General features: G+C 39.8%; 1 protein-coding gene across 1 annotated transcript in view; it reads left to right on the forward strand.

Moving 5' to 3' along the window:
• The window catches only part of RIOK1 (RIO kinase 1), a 30,939-nt gene extending 15,859 nt beyond the window's left edge, over positions 1-15,080 (forward strand). The window contains exons 13-17 of the mRNA XM_028122903.2: positions 1,315-1,380; positions 3,924-4,043; positions 4,833-4,886; positions 6,887-7,039; positions 7,845-15,080. Of these exons, the coding sequence (XP_027978704.1) occupies positions 1,315-1,380; positions 3,924-4,043; positions 4,833-4,886; positions 6,887-7,039; positions 7,845-7,955 (504 nt within the window). The 3' untranslated portion in view covers positions 7,956-15,080. The remainder of the gene's footprint in view (positions 1-1,314; positions 1,381-3,923; positions 4,044-4,832; positions 4,887-6,886; positions 7,040-7,844) is intronic.
• Positions 15,081-16,567: the final 1,487 nt, after the last annotated feature.

A 16,567-nucleotide genomic window follows, 5' to 3' on the forward strand; every position in this document is an offset into this window, starting at 1 on the left:
CATTAGGGCTCCATTCAGAAAACTTTCTCAAGGAGAAATCATGCAGAAATCATTGTTTTTGCAGGTGTATTTTCCAGATCATGTGAGCCTGTAGTAGAAGTGGTCGTACTACCTCACTTGTCATTAAGTTCTTTTTTTTTTTTTTTTTAAGTAGTCTCCACACTGAGCAGGGCTTGAACTCACAACCCTGAGATCAAGACCTGAGCTGAGATCAAGAGTCAGATGTTTAACCGACTGAGCCAGCCAGCCACTCCTGTTGTTAAGTTCTTTTTAATGTCGTCAGCCTCTACTGGACCATGAGCCCACACGGGACAGGAAGTTTGTTTATTCTTGTATTGCCATTACCTAATCAGTACCTGTCACATACTAAGCAATTACATATATTAATTGAATAAATACATACCGTTTTTATTCTTAAAACTTTTAGCACTAATTTTAGTGTCTGAATGTAAAACAAAGAACCCTAGTACCACAATTCTTTCCTTTTTTCTATGTATCCTAAGTAGAGAACAAATCTCCAGTTTTCCAGTTTTCCAAGCCAAAAGACTCTTGGAGAATCTTTGTCACCTTAGTTGCAGTCACTGTTTACTCAAAGAGATTTCTTTGGTGGTTTATTTTTCTGCAGCTTTAGAGACACATGCTCAAAGTTAGAGGACAATCCCCCTTTCCTCTTTGATTCCCTTCATTGCTGAAGAATTAAAGGGTGGTTCTTCCATTCTTTGGGTCTCAGTTTTCCTTTAGTAAATATTTTTTCTAATCATTTAAAAATTAGGGAAAGTAGGGTCTTGAGTTCAAGTCCCATGTTAGGCTCCGCACTGGGTGTGGAGCCTACTTAAAAAACAATTAGGAGCACCTGGGTGGCTCAGTCCGTTGAGTGTCTGCCTTCGGCTCAGGTCATGATCCCAGGGTCCTGGGATCGAGTTTGTGTTGGGCTCCTTGCTCAGTGGGGCGTCTGCTTCTCCCTCTACCTCTGCCCCTCCCCCTGCTCATGCTCTCTCTCTCTCTCTCTCTGTCTCAAATAAGTAAAATCTTTAAAAAAAAAATTAGGGAAAGTAGTTCTACTCTTGAGGAAAGGGTAGGGATTCCCCAAGGCTAAATGGTTTGATTTATACTGTTACTTTTGAGCTGATAGCATCCTTTTTGGTGAGATTTGACAGAGTTAACCTGTATCACTAGAGGCCTCAGAGTCCTTTTTTTTGGAACTGTAGAGGTGATACTGATAAAGATGAGAGCAGGTTTATACTAAAATTGAGAAATGGATGCATCTTCTGTAGGTTGAATATAAAGGAAAATAACTTTTGATTTCTTTCCAAGGCCATGGAAATAGCATCTCAGAGGACCAAGGAAGAAAGGTCCAGCCAAGATCATGTGGACGAAGAGGTAAGATGTATCATCTTTGCACAGCCGTAGGAAACGCTCTGTTCTGAGTGTTTGTTTTTTGAGGGCATACTAGGTCACCAACTTGATTTTAAGAGAGAAACAGTTTTCAGATGATGAGAATATTTCCTTTTACATCATTTAACTGAGCCAAATGGGATAAATTACATTTCATTACATCATTCCACTCAGCAACCTATTAGCCCATTGTCCTAGATGGAGAGCTTTCCGTACTTATTTGCAGAATATAGTTAATGGGCAATATTGTATTACTTTCACATATGCAGCACGGTGATTCAGCATTTATGTACATTACTGACTAGTCACCACACTAAGTCTAGTTACCATTTGTCACCATACATAGTTACTATGTTATTGACTGTATTTCCTATGCTGTATCTTATATACCTGTGGTTTATTTATTTTAAAACTACAAGTTTATACCTCTAATCCCCTTCTCATTCCCCCATCCTCTCCCCATCTGGCAACTGCCAGTTTGTTCTCTATATTTATGAGTCTCTTTCTGTTTTGTGTGTTCATTTGTTTTGTTTTTATAGAACCCACATATAAGTAAAATCATGTAGTATTTATCTCTCTCGGTCTTATTTCACTAAGCATAATACCTTTGAGGTCCATCCATGTTGTCACAAATGGCAAGATTTTACTCTTTTAAGGCTGAGTAATATTTTATTGTGTGTTTGTGTGTGTGTGTATATACATTTTCTTTATTAATGGGCACTTACGCTTCTTCCTTATTTTGGCCATTGTAAATAATACTACAGTGAACATAGTGGTGCATGTATCTCTTCGAATTAGTGTTTTTGTTTTCTTTGGATAAATACCCAGAAGTAGAATTGCTGAATTATGTGGTAGTTCTATTTTTAATTTTTTGAGGAACCTCCATACATTTTTCCATAGTGGCTGCACCATTTTGCATTCCCACCAGCAGTGTATGGGGGTTCTCTTTTCTCTACATCTTTGCCAACACTTACTTCTTTTTGATACTACTAGCCATTTTGACTGGTGTGAAATGATCTCATTGTGGTTTAGATTTGTATCTCTACGGTGATGCTGAGCATGTTTTCATGGGAGTGTTGGCCATCTGTATGTCTTTGGAAAAATCTCTTTTCAGGTCCTCTGCTCATTTTTTAATCAGATTGTTTTTTGTTGGTGGTGAGTTTTACGAGTTCCTTATATTTTGTGGATATTAACCCCCTATCAGATACATCATTTGCAAATATCTTCTCCCACTCAGTAGGCTGTCTTTTTGTTGATGGTTTTGTTTCCTGTGAAAGGTTTTTAGTTTGACGTAGTCCCCATTTGCTTATTTTTGCTTTTGTTGCCCTTGCCTGAGGAGAAAGATCCAAAAAAATACTACTAAGACTGTATTTCAGTTTACTGCCTTTTTCTTTTAGGAATTTTAAAGTTTTAGGTCTTACATTTAGGTTTTTGCTCTATCGTGAGTTTATTTTTATGTATGGTAAGATAGTCATTCAATTTCATTCTTTTGCATGTGGCTGTCCAGTTTTCCCAATACCATTTATTGAAGAGACTGTCCTTTCCCTGTTATATATTCGTATCTCCTTCGTTGTAAATTAATTGACCTCATATGCATGGGTTTATTTCTGGGCTCTTTATTCTGTTCCATTGATCCTTGTGTCTGTTTTTGTGCTAGTGCTGTACTGTTTTGATTATTATAGCTTTGTTGTATAGTTTGAAATTAGGGCGTATAATGCTTTAGATAGAGAACGTTTTTAAAGAACTTACTAAAACATTCAAGAAGGAAAAACCCATCTCCGTTCACAAGTGTGAATTTTAAATGATTTAAGTGTTGATTTTGGTACCATTGTAGACTTTAAATATGTGTGGTGAAAAAGAAAATTATTTTAATCTTGGGGATCAGCGTATTTTTTAAAGATTTATTTATTTGAGAGAGGGAAAGAACAAGTGGGAGGGGCAAAGGGAGAGGGAGAGAGAATCTCAAGCAGACTCGACACTAAGCCTAGACCCCGACTTGGGGCTCAATCTCGGGACCCTGAGATCACACCCTGAGTTGAAACCAGGAGTTGGTCTCTCAACTGATTGTGCCACCCAGGCTCCCCCATAGTAGACTTTTTATCAAAAATTCTCAGAGCTATTAGTGTGATGGATGAATATAAGGCACCCTATATTTATCAGCAGTTCTGAATCCTTTTCACCATAGCACAGGGTAGGTAATAGTTCCATGTAAGAACATGTTCCTTTGTAAGGCCTAGCCGGAGGCAGTACTTGCTAACTGCAACTCCATTCCTTTCTTTCCCACTCAGAAAAGCTTTCTGGAATGCAAACAAGGGGAAAGAGGGGACTTCAAATAATTTCACATTTTATTGTTAGTAACGGAGTCCTTTTGGGGTCCGCACAGCAACACCAGTGTGTGCAGAGCCTGGCTGAGGATCCGTGCTATAGATGACGGCAGAGTCTTCAGATGTGGTGGGTGTGGGATGCTCAGGGAATGAGAGAAGCATGTGAATAGCACTTTTGATTTTCTTTTCTTCTGTGTCTGTTAGGTGTTTAAGAGAGCATATATTCCTAGAACCTTGAATGAAGTAAAAAACTATGAAAGGGATATGGATATAATGATGAAATTGAAGGAAGAAGATATGGCCATGAATGCCCAACAAGACAATGTGAGTAGCTTGGTTTGTATATAACAAGCAAGTTTATAGAGGAAGCTACTGTCCCAAACCTGCCATCTTGAATGTTGGCTTCTAATCTTCTGAGATGGCTGATTCCCTTTGCATTAATATTCCTCTGTGCACATTGGATGTAAAGGGAATTCACTGGTATTTGTGAAAGAAAATGGCACATTTGAGTCCAATAGACTATAGTTGCAGAAAATGGAAGATTTGCGTAAAGTCTGGGCTGTAAATGGTTATTACACTAGTTCCATTAACATACATATTTCAAGGTCTGGAACATTTCTTCCTGTGAAAAGGCCAGATAGTAAATATTTTAGACTTTGCAGGCAAAGAAGCAAAATTGAGGCTATTATGTAGGTCATTATAAAATAAGAAAAAGAAAAATTCCCCAAGTTTTTTTTTGAGGAAATTAAAAGCCCTTTAATAATAATTGATACAGCTTTTCATGATTCCTAATAATGAGAGAAGAATGGAGTTATTTTGGGGAGGAGAATACATTCCATTTAATTGAGAATCACAGTTAAGAGTTTTCTCTTATAAAATTGGTGGTAAAGGTTCATTTGTAAAAACCAGCAGGCTGTGGGTGGGCTGTGGGCCAGAGTTTGCTAATGCCTGTATGCTCGGTGGGCAAGAATAATACCCATGCTATAAACTTTCTGCACCTTTTAATAATCACAGAAGATTATTAGCCCACAGTGTTCTTTCATAATATTACAATGTGTGTTTTTCACTGCTTAGCTTTATGTTGATTCTTCTTTTTGTCTTTTTGGTAATAAGATTCTGTACCAGACCGTTACAGGATTGAAGAAAGATCTGTCCGGAGTTCAGAAGGTATGAGAACTTGTGTTGATGTTCATTTATGTGAATACTCTTTGGAAGCCTATAAAACCTACTGTATACTAGAATTAAACTAATAATAGTATTACTAGTATAGATATTTCCAGTTTTTGGGCATTTTCAGAAATGCCTGATTTGTGTTCACTTTTTTAACTGTAAGACTGAAATACAGGAATTTGTGGTTTATTTCTGTCAGTTGTTCTGTTGTTATTGCTGAGGCATTGATGCTTTTTATATCCTGGTCTTTATGAAATTATTAATGATAACCAGGTGTTTCTTGGTGTTTTTACAGTTAAAAAAAAAAACAAGGGAATCTGGTCTCATACTGGTATAAAACCTGTTGCAGAGCAGTCTCACAGGTTTAGCAGTTTTATAGTTCTGGATTCCTGTAGTGTTTTTTCTTGAAACAATCTTGTTTTACATTTTTAGAATGGTGTGGATTCTAATGTAAACAAAAATAAAGGCAGTTCTTATTTATTTTAATGTTTTATTTTGTTTTTAAAGTAGGTTCCATGCGTGGCACCTAGGTGGCTCAGTCACTGCTCGCTTGCGCTCTCTCTCTCTCTCTCTCTCTCTCTCTCTCTCTCTCTCTCTCTCTCTCTCTCCCTCTCTCCCTCTCTCCCTCTCTCCCTCTCTCCCTCTCTCCCTCTCTCCCTCTCTCCCTCTCTCCCTCTCCCTCCCTCTCCCCCCCTCCCCTCCAAATAAATACATAAAATTAAAAAAAAAATAAATAAAGTCGGCTCCACACCCTGCGTGGAGCCCAACTTAGGACTTGAACTGACCTGAGATCAAGAATCGGACATTTAACTGACTAAGCCACCTAGGCACCCCTATTTGGATGTTCTTAATTAAAGGCTTAAATGTGAAGGATCATAGTTTGCTTTTGGAAATTTTACTGTGTCTTTGTTTTTGGAAGAATTGAATTAGGAAAACTCACATGTTCAGTATGTGTTACATATAGTAAGTGTTATAGGGCAGTTGTGCCTTGAGTTCCAGCACATGAAGATTTTGTGAAAACTGGCTAGAAAACCTTTCTGTATAATTGCCTTTTAAAGATTATTTTTTCTTACAAAAGAAAACCTCTTGTTTTTTATTTTTTATAAAATTTTTTTATTTATTTGAGAGAGAGAGAGAGCATGAGAGGGAGGAGGGTCAGAGGGAGAAGCAGACTCCTCACTGAGCAGGGAGCCTGATGCGGGACTCGATCCTGGGACTCCAGGATCATGACCTGAGCCGAAGGCAGCCACTCAACCGACTGAGCCACCCAGGCACCCAAAACCTCTTGTTTTTTATTTTTTTGTTTTTATTTATTTATTTTTAAAAGATTTTATTTATTCATTTGAGAGAGAGAATGAGAGACAGAGAGCATGAGAGGGAGGAGGGTCAGAAGGAGAAGCAGACTCCCCGCTGAGCAGGGAGCCCGATGCAGGACTCGATCCCAGGACTCCAGGATCATGCCCTGAGCTAAAGGTGGTTGCCTAATCAACTGAGCCACCCAGGTGCCCCCAAAACTTCTTGTTTTTAAAAAATGTTTCATGCTGCTTTAAAAACTGCTGAACTTCAGTGGGGGTGGGGGGGCGGGGAGCACCAATTTCTCTTGTTTAAATATTGTTTTCCCTCTTGATTGGACTAATGGTAAGTATTGCTTGAAATTCAGTTCATAGGAAAATAGCTGTGAAGTTATCCAAATCCATCTTTATTTTTTACTTCTATCTGTATTTCTCCTTCCAAATCCAGCTCAGTTCTGTCAGTGATCTGGGTCACCCAATGAAGCCCCAGTTCCTTCATTTGGGTGTGTTCTGGAGCCTCCCTCGATGCCCTGCTTCCATGCTTCCTCCCTGATGTTGATTCTGTTGTTCTCAGTGTTTCAGTACAGGATGTGGTTGTTCACCGTATACGTGCAAGGCTGAAAACTCTGAATTCTACCATTATCGCATTTAACAATAGGTGACTAAACGGTTTATAGAATAACTTGGTTTTGTAATATTTTCAAGGTCCCTGCACTTCTAGAAAATCAGGCTAAGGAAGAGGCTTGTTCTGATTCAGAAGATGCTGGAAGCTCTGAGTGTTCTGACATAGACTCAGAAGAGCAGGGAGAACAGGCCTGCTCCAGGAAACCCACTGCTGACGTTGAAGTTGATAAAAAGGTGAGCCGAGAACTCAAATTCCCTTGTTCTTCAGCATTGTAGCAAAGCCAGTTTCGTTTCTTGTTTACTAGGTTATGATGGCTGAAAAGATTATTGATTAGTTGTAGTGCTAGTGTGAACTTTGCCTTTGGAGGTCACATCGTAGTAGAGATTGGGCTTCTGTTAGGAGCTCCCTGGGCACTGCTTAGAGAGAGGACACACTGAATTCATCGATTAGAAATGATTGTCATTCACTTGAAACACGATTGATGTTGGAGTTGTCCCATGGTGAAATACTGAAGGGCCATTTCATAGGGGATATGCAACTCAGCCGGTGTTTCCAGAATCTAAAAGACTTATTCAGCTCCTAGCCATCAGCATAAGAGACAAATGATACATGATTGCTGTGTAAATGTTACTGTTCATTCTTAGTTTAAGCCTTTAATCCTTGTAATGTTTAGGGCCCTAAGACTTCTGAGAGACATACCCAAGCTAATGCACACGTTTTCTCTCTTTGTCTACTGCAAATATTTTGTCTCTTTCCAACCTGTATTTCTGTTAGAATATGAAACTTGTGAAGAAAAGTAGTTGCAAACATTTAATAGTCCTCCCAGATATTTCTGTTTGGCACTCTTCAAATTTCTTTTAAGAAACCGTAAAGACAAATTTGGAACCAAATTGCACCACCACATCCTAATCATTTTCATCTTTTCCTGTTATACTCACTTTTATCCTTTCACATATATTTTCTTACTTAGTTGTAATAGTAAAATGAATACTCTGAGTGAAATCTGCAGGTTCCTTTATTTTTGTTTTTGTTTTACAGGAAAGAAAAAAGATGGTCAAGGAAGCCCAGAGAGAGAAAAGAAAAAACAAAATTCCGAAGCATGTGAAAAAAAGGAAGGAGAAGACGGCCAAGATGAAAAAGGGCAAATAGAACCAGAACTCGAGACATAGAGTAATCTTCCATTAGTCGCTTTTCCTGCCTGCGTGGTGAGCTGCACCTAGAAGGCATTCTCACGGCGCTGTCGTGAGCATGGGCTCACGTGTTCTTGTGTAATTATGTAACAAGCTCTAAGTTCTCCTGTCTAGATGACTGCCTCTGGGTGGTATTGACAGGATTTATTTAAACTACTATTTTAATGAAGAACTTTATACTTTATACAATTTTATTTTTATATGTATTTTTTTCTCCCGCAATATGTTTTTCGAAGCATCATAAATGTTTAAATGTGACCAACATCCATAGTCTTTATGTAAGTGTAAAGGCACTTTGGACAGACTTGGGTAGATTGTTTTTGCTTTGCTCATACTGCCAGAGACCCATCTGAATTCATTTGATCCTAGGGCCGTGGTTTCTGTGGAAGGGAGTTTCGTTTCTAAGAGAATTCATTTGGTTGTTGATTCAGTAATCATCTACTGCGACTCTGTTCTGTGTGCATTGCTGCTCATTTGGGATGCACTTACTCTTTGTCTTTGTTACTCTTGAGTGAAGACATCGCAGTTCATAAGCTATTTCACATTCAGCTATTTGGCCTGTTCCGTTCATTCATCGAATATTTGAGTGTTTTAGGTGCTAGGGATACAGCAGTAAACAAAACTGAAAAATTACCACCTTCAGGTTCTTTACCTTTTGAAAGCAAGACATTAAACTAATAAATAAAAATGTATCAGTAGGTGGTAAACTCTGTGGTGAGAAATAATGCAGAACAGAGAGAATGCCTGGGGAGGTGGGAGTTTGCCATTGAAAAACAGGTCACACTGAGCAGCTACATTTGAGCAAATACTTGAAGAATGGGAGTCAGGTGTGTATCAGGAGAGAAGAGTATTCCAGGCAAAGCAAACAGCAAGTATGAAGGCCCTGAGGCAGAAGTGTGCCTGGAATGTTCCAGAAACAAGAGGCTCCCATGACCAAGAAAGACATCAGATGGTGCTAGGCTGTTAGAGGATTTTGAGCAGAGGAATGATATGATCTGACTTGTGTTTTGGAGGGGTCTCGCTCTCTGGCCTCTGTGGAGACCTGAGTAGGAAGTGAGGGTCTGGCCTCTGTGGAGACCTGAGTAGGAAGTGAGGGTGGGAGACCAGAGGGGCAGTTACTGTAGTAACCCACATGGAAGCTGGTGGTGGGTCTCTCTAGCATGGTGGCAGCGGACATGGAGAGAGCGGTGGGATTCTAGGTTTAACAGAGTGGGGTGAACTGGATGTGCTAAGGGAATATGTGAGGCATATGACAAAGCGAGGGATGGCTTCAGGGTTTATGACCCAAGCAACTGAGACACTGTTACACTTGCCACTTCCCGTGTTGGGAAGGAATGTGGCTGGAGCAGGATTGGGAGTAAGCTTCCATTGCAACAAAGCACAAAAGTCAAAAGAAATTATAAGTTTTTAATTTTTCGTACCATATATTTTATATTGGAAATACCTGTTTTAGCCCTTGCATCAGAAAAAATTGCTATAAATAAACTTAGTTTCCCTGAAACTGAAGCTTGCACCTGGTGGTTTGAGGGTTGATGGGCTATTGGGGGGGGGGCGGTCAGCTGAGCTTTTAAAATATTAGGTCGCATTTATTATGTTCATACTCTCCTCTCCTCCTGACTTTAAAAAGTTCCGAATCCAAAATGTAATTTCAGTGAAATACAACAGTAGCCCATCTAAACTATTCTACAGTTAGCCAGAGAGAAACAGAAACAGACTTAGCAATCCTGTACACGTTTGGGGATTTTATCTTCAGGGTCTTCCCTTTCTCATACATGTTTGGTCTTAACGCTCGCACAAGGTGTGTTTGGGGGGTCCAAGCTCCTCAGTGCTTTCTTTTGCTGAATCTAATGCCATTACAAAGTTTGGAATCAGTTTCTCTTGGGCAGAAGTCATGTCGGTAAGATGATAACAGGGACAATACATTCTCATTGGCATTGCTGCTGGGAGGAAGAGGCTTGTAAGATGCCACAATTCGGGACTGCCGGGGAATTTTAATTTGAGGAACATTCTTCTGATAACTGTCTTGCTGTTAGGCCGTTTCCTTGTTTGGATTCTGGGCTGCAGGCCGTACCGACTAGTGACCACTGCTTATATTGCTGGCAAACTTGTCTGAAACCATATTTCCGCATTCCTGTCTTTCTCACTGGAAGGCTTGGAAGAAGGAGCCCTATTCTTAGGCAACTTAGAGGGCTATTTGCTGACTTTGGTTGCAATTGAATTTTGAGTGTTGACAGGTTTGAAGTGCCCGTGGATTCATTATTGGTTGTACAATTACTTTCCATTTGGAGAGGTGGGGTTTGGGTCTTGACTCGAAGGCTGGGATATAACTTTGTCAGTTGTAGATGTATCTGATTTCCTGTCCTATCTTGTTGATATTTAATCCTTCCGAATAATGATTTCTGTTTACTGTGAGAAATTGGGATCCTTTCTTTGAAGCACAAAATGAGAGCTCTCTTCTGTGCGGCTCTAGTTGTCCTTCTTCCTTTGATAAAGCAGTTTGGGAACAGAACTTCCACTGGCCCAGGTGCTCCAGCGTTTGAGCATGGCCTTGCAGCGAAGAGACGGGGACCAAATGGGAACCCAGGGTTCTAGGCTGGTGTCAGGTTTTCTTCAGCTTTATCTCTACTTGATGAAGATGGACTCAAGAGGTTGGAAAACTCTGTGGTTTGGTACTAAGTTGTTGGAGACTGTCTCTTCTTTTCATGAATGTTCTACTGAACTCGGTGCAGGTGGCTTGCTGTTTCTTGGTAACAGGCCCATCCTGTTTTGTGGCTATGATTTCATTAATCTTTTGGCTCAGAAAATGAAGAATTGAAAAAAAAAATTCTTCTAGAAGCTGGTAAAAGTTCAGTTTAAGGATAACTCAAATGTCATGGGCTCCAAATGAGGACAATAAAATCCTTTCATTTTCAAAAAGCTTGACAGGTTTTCTAATTTTTAGTTGTCTGTACACATAGTAAGTAGAGACCATGCCCATTCGGAGCTCTACCTTGATTTCTGGGGGTTACTTTTTGATGACGAAAGAGTTGCACGGATCAGCAGCTCCTCAAAGTTTAGTTTCCTGGAAGGGTGTTTTGTGACCACATCAGATGGACATGGTTTTCAACCATGGGTAATCATAAAGCAAGAGCTCTTTATGTTTTGTCTCTCGAATAGGATTAAGTTATCACACTCCCTACATTTTGGTAGCAGTTTTTAACTTGCATAGCCTTTGGATTGGTGTTGCCTGCCTTCGGCTCAGGTCATGATCCCAGGGTCCCCCTGCTCAGCGGGGAGCCTGCCGCTCCCTCTGCTTGTGTGCTCTCTCTCTCTCTGACAAATAAATAAAATCTTTAAAAAAGAAAAATTGTCCCAGGGGAAATCGTAGTACAGGGTATCAAATCATTTAAGCTAGTTTCCAAAGGAGAAGATGCCTTTCTTGCATCTGTGTCCTCCAGAGATCTCAGTCCCAGTAGACAGTGTTGTGGAAACCTTTGGACTTGAATTTGAAGAACCAAAACTTGAATTACTTGAATTGGTGTAATTCTTGACTGGTTTTTGGCTTCCTTCCTTTTCTGTGTCACTGCACATCCTGCAACAGGCAGGCCATGATTATGATATCATCTCATATCTGTCCTACAGCTAGACTAATCACACAGCCATAAAATCCTTGTCCTCGGGTTTTTTATTTTTCCAGAATAGTAAGAGGGTCATTTAATGACCCATTACTCAGCTTTGATAATTATTAATGTTCTGCTGATCTTGTTTCATCTACTGTAAGGATGGGGATAAAGATGGAGTATTTTCAAGCAATCCCAGTCATCCTATTTGTTAGATGCATAAAGACTTCAGTCCATATGGACCACACTTTTTAAAATGGAACAATAGCACTATCATAGCCAATAAAACTACAATTCCTTCCTATCATCTAATATCTACTCCATTTTAAATTTGTTTGTCTAACAAAAAAAATCCATTTTTTAAAAGATTTACTTATTTATTTATTTATCTATCTATCAGAGACAGAAGAGAGAGAGAGGCAGAAGGAGAGCCAGATTCCCCGATGAGCAAGGAGCCCAACCCGGGACTCGATCCCAGGACTCTAGGATCATAACCCGAACAACAGGGTTTGTCACATAGTAGTAGTGTCTATATATTTGTCTTACTATTTTTAAGTAACCTTTTTTTTTTTTTTGCCTAGGCATCAAGGTTCAGTCATATGGGCCAAAAAGGTAGGTAGGTCTAGGCAGAACCGTAATGCCTACTGGTGCTGGCCTCGCTTGGTGTCACTTGAAATGACCTTTTGGCTCTGAAATTCAGATGCTACCAGTAGGATGCAGTTAGAGAACCTGTATATTGAACAAAGGCTGATGGAAGTTTTAGTTCTGCCAAACCCAATCCTTGTAAAATCTGATGCCATCTTCTGAGTGCCCTGTCCTAACCCCTCTGTTTGGAATTGCGATCTGCCCCCTTCCCTTTGGCCCCTGCATACCTGTACTCTACATGATTTTTCTAGAGCTCCTCTAACTTACGTATTGAATTTACTTATATATCTATCGTGTGTCTTCACTCCCAAACTCTGACTAGAATGTAAGCTTCCTGAGGACAGGGATTTTTACCTTTGTTCAGTTTTTTATCCCAGCACCTAACATGCTGTCTGAAAGAGAGTAAATACTCAATAAATATCTAAGTGATTAATAGGTTGTGTTTCTTAAAAAAAAAAAAAAAATGAGGGTATTACATCAATTGGCACCCCTCATGTTCATAACAGTGAAAAGTAGGAGTTGATGTGCACTTATTTACACCCTCTCTAGCCCTCCCCTGACCAGTGCCGTCCATTTTAAGGTGGCGAACCTGAGCTTTGTGTGTAGGCCACAGCACTGCCCCTGCAGCTCTCAAGCCAATGGAACTGGTGGGTTTTAAACTAGATTGTTCTTTTGATTTTGACCGTGTGAGACCATTTGACCATTTTCCAAAGTGCTCAGCCAAAGCGCTCAATCCCAAATCACCACAATGTATGACAGTGGGAGTCTTTGAAACTAAGGCTTAGGATTCACAGTTTGCCATCTTTTCCCAAATCTAGACTTAGGGTTTTTAAGATAAATTTATCTTATTAAGGATTTTTATTTATTTTTGGGAGCGAGAGAGAACACGCAGGAGTGGTGGGGAGGGGCAGAGGGAGCAGCAGACTAAAGCTTGTTAGCTACGTATTTGGTCTTGCCCAGCCTGGTTTATCATTAAATGATACCAGTGTTGGCAGTAGTATTGGGAGCTTGTCTCCCGTTGCCCCACCATGTAAACATCGTCAAGGCATGCTCAAGGGAACCCTCTCTTGGCCGTGGAAAGGGTGAGTCACTTTCCTTTGGGGGGGAATTTTTTATCTGTAGGTTTAGAGAGTCAGACCAGGTAGTCATAAAATTTCTGCTTCACAATTCCATTATTTAAAAAAGTGTCACAGATCAGTGATTGAGAAAAGACCTTTCAAAGCCAAAGGACCAGACTAGAATGACATCTCTTAAAAGAGTTTGTTTATTAAAGATACAATCAGTGGGTTTAAGGTGCCAGTTACCCCACAAGGCAAGTTTGCTCTTTATATGAATCATAATCTCAAGGTACCTTTTTCTTACTGTGTGCCATTTTAATTTCGTGATCGGAATTCTGTTCATTGTCCCTGCAATAACGTTTGCTCCTCTAGAGGGAGGTATGCTCTTGAGTTCTGATTATTAACTCGTCTTGTAAGCTGCATGAATGTCCGTTAGGCTGCTGATTGCCAGAACTTTCAGACTGTACAGGATGCACAGGACTAGTCAAGTTCATCTCTTTACGTTCCCCTTCAAGAAGGATTAAATGAACCGATCTTGTTGATAGCGGGTGCATGTTTGGTGGCTGAGTTTTGAATCAGTCCTCTTAAAGAACTGAGGAAATAGCTCCTCGGTAACATTTTTCCAGAAGTCGTAGCTCCTTTAATCAGGAGTTGCTTTACTTTTAAAACAGCACACATGCTTCAAGAAAAGAATAACAATCACACAAAAACAGACTCCTGAAGAGCCTTAGACTGGGAGTCTGGCATGCTATGAACTTGCTAGAGACTCATTTTTTCTTCCTGGGCCTCAGCTTTCCCATCTATAAAATGAAGATATTGGAGTGATGAGGACTCCGAGTTCTAGAGTGCCGTCTGCAGTCGCCACTGGCCACGTATGACTGTTGGGCCCTTGCAGCGTGGCTGGGCGGGATTGTAAGTGCAAAATACACACTGAATCTTGAAGACTAGGTATGAAAAAAAAAGAATGTAAAGTAACTTGGTAACTTCTTAATATTGATTACACATTGAAATGCTAATATTTTGCATGCAGTAGCCCGCTGGCCCCACACCCGTGGTTCCGGTCACCCGCGGTCAACCGTGGTCCAGAAGCAGATGATCCTCCTTCTGACACATCCTCAGAAGGTCAGTAGTAGCTTAGCACTGGGTCACAGTACCTGAGTCATTCACCTCCCTCCCTTCCCTAATGTGACATTTTATCTTCAAACATTATCCCAATAAGAAGGGTAATACAGTACAATAAGATATTTTGAGAGAGAGAGAGAGAAACCACATTCACATAACTTCTTTTACAGCATGTTATCATTGTTCTATATTATTATTGTTAGTCTCTTTATCTAATTTATAAATTAAACTATCATACGCATGTATGTGTAGGAAAAAAGAAATACATACAGAGTTTGATACTATCCATGGTTTCAGGCATCCACTGGGGGTCTTGGAATGTCTTCCCCATGGACGCAGGTTGGGGGGACTATAGTATATTGGGTTGAAGAAAATAAATTAATTTCACCTATATTTTGTGGGGTAGAAAATTTTAAATTGTGGATGTGAATATGTGGTGTGTAGGACAGAGCAACCTACAAAGGAAGGAATGATCAAGGGACTCCCCCAAATCTGTCAAAATCATTCTTCTAGAAGATATTTTTAAAATTCCATATTCAGGAATATTTATTATTTCTGAAGAAAAAATTGCCATTCCATTTGGTTTAAATATAGATAATATATATAATGTGTGAGGGGAAAATGGGACTTCTTAATAAATGAATACAAGGAGGCATTAAATATTTGTTTTTTCCTCACAGTATTTTGTTAGCTTGTTAGTTTGCTCCTCAAACTTTCCTACTGCACGTGCTCACTGGAACAGAAGAACATGGCCATGCCACTGCCTGGCATGACATTTCCAAACTTCTTGTTTTAGCTTAAAAAAAAAAAAATCCATGTGAATTTTGTATTCTGCTTCATACTAAATTCCTGCTAAAAACTTTTTTGGAAGTTTTAAATGATAATCAAGTAATATTAATGCTCCAGGAGGTCATTCCCCGTATTTAACTTGAGGTTCCCTTGTGGACCATCATAATTGTATTTTAAAGTCTGTTGCTAGTGAGGACAGTGTGACAGGATCTTTGCTTGAAAACTGTAGGATAATAGTATCCATTATATTGCAGTAAGGGTTAAATGACATAAAAATGCAGATAAGTCCTTTAGCACACAATAAATGTTTATTAAGAAAGAATAAGTATTGGTTACTTTTCTCATTTGGTTCCTAAAAGGTGCCCATTCCATATAAAATGGAGGATTAGAGGCTAAAGGATTTTTCTTGGAAAATGTAAGCCATATTAGGAGAGCATACATGAAGTTACAGCACTGTATCAAGACTCCTCATGTATAGGATACCTGCTTCATTCTTAGTTTTGTTCATCTTTTGCAGGTGTTGGTAGATGGCCACGTGTTATAACTGAGAAAGTCCCAGATTTGAATTAAGAAACTGAGTTCTAGTCTAGGACCTAATATTCCTCCTTATTTTATTTAGAATTTATACCCCATCTATGAAGAATTTCGAAATGGTTTCACTCAGTGAGGAACATATATGCAGTACTGTCAGTAAAAAGAGCAAAGCCATTTGGAGGAAGGGAGAAATTACTACAGCAAAAACCTATGGGCAGATAGATACTTGTTGCCCAGCTGAATCTCCTGAGCTGTTGGGCAAAGGATCAGCGAGCTTGGGGAAGTCATTTGACATAAGCTCTTGTCTTCCTCAGCTCCAGAATGAGGAGCACCAGGTGGACCAGGTGATTGCTACGGCTCTTGCATTCCTAAGCATAGCACTTGCAGTCAGACAAATTCTGATGGGTTCAGATGCCGCCCCTGGTTGTTTATCAGTGGGATGAACAAACTAAACTTTTCTGAACTTGTTCCTTCATCTGAAATGAAGATGGTAAGAAAATCAAAAGTGGTGTCAGGGAAATTCCAACACTTGACTCTTAGGAAGTGATCACTGCTGGTTTCCTGGAAGAGTTCTAGGAAGTTCGAATGCAAGTTGACTTGCGGTGCCACGGTCTTGCTCTGGTACCCTCTTCCAAAATGAATATCTTATTTTACGAACAGGATAATTTGAAACTTCAAAACCAAGAACTCCAGAGCCAGTGGTCATGGAGTCCATGGCACAGCCCTCAAAGGAAGGGGGATCGCCAAGGAAATGACCTTCACCAGCACTGCTTCTGGGAATGTGTTTTTAAGAGCAGATGCGGGATTTTATTTCAATTTGAAAC

This window comes from Eumetopias jubatus, unplaced genomic scaffold, assembly GCF_037043125.1.
Source record: "Eumetopias jubatus isolate StellerSeaLion01/CBP00866 unplaced genomic scaffold, mEumJub1_p1.0 scaffold_6, whole genome shotgun sequence".
Classification (NCBI taxonomy): Eukaryota; Metazoa; Chordata; class Mammalia; order Carnivora; family Otariidae; genus Eumetopias; species Eumetopias jubatus.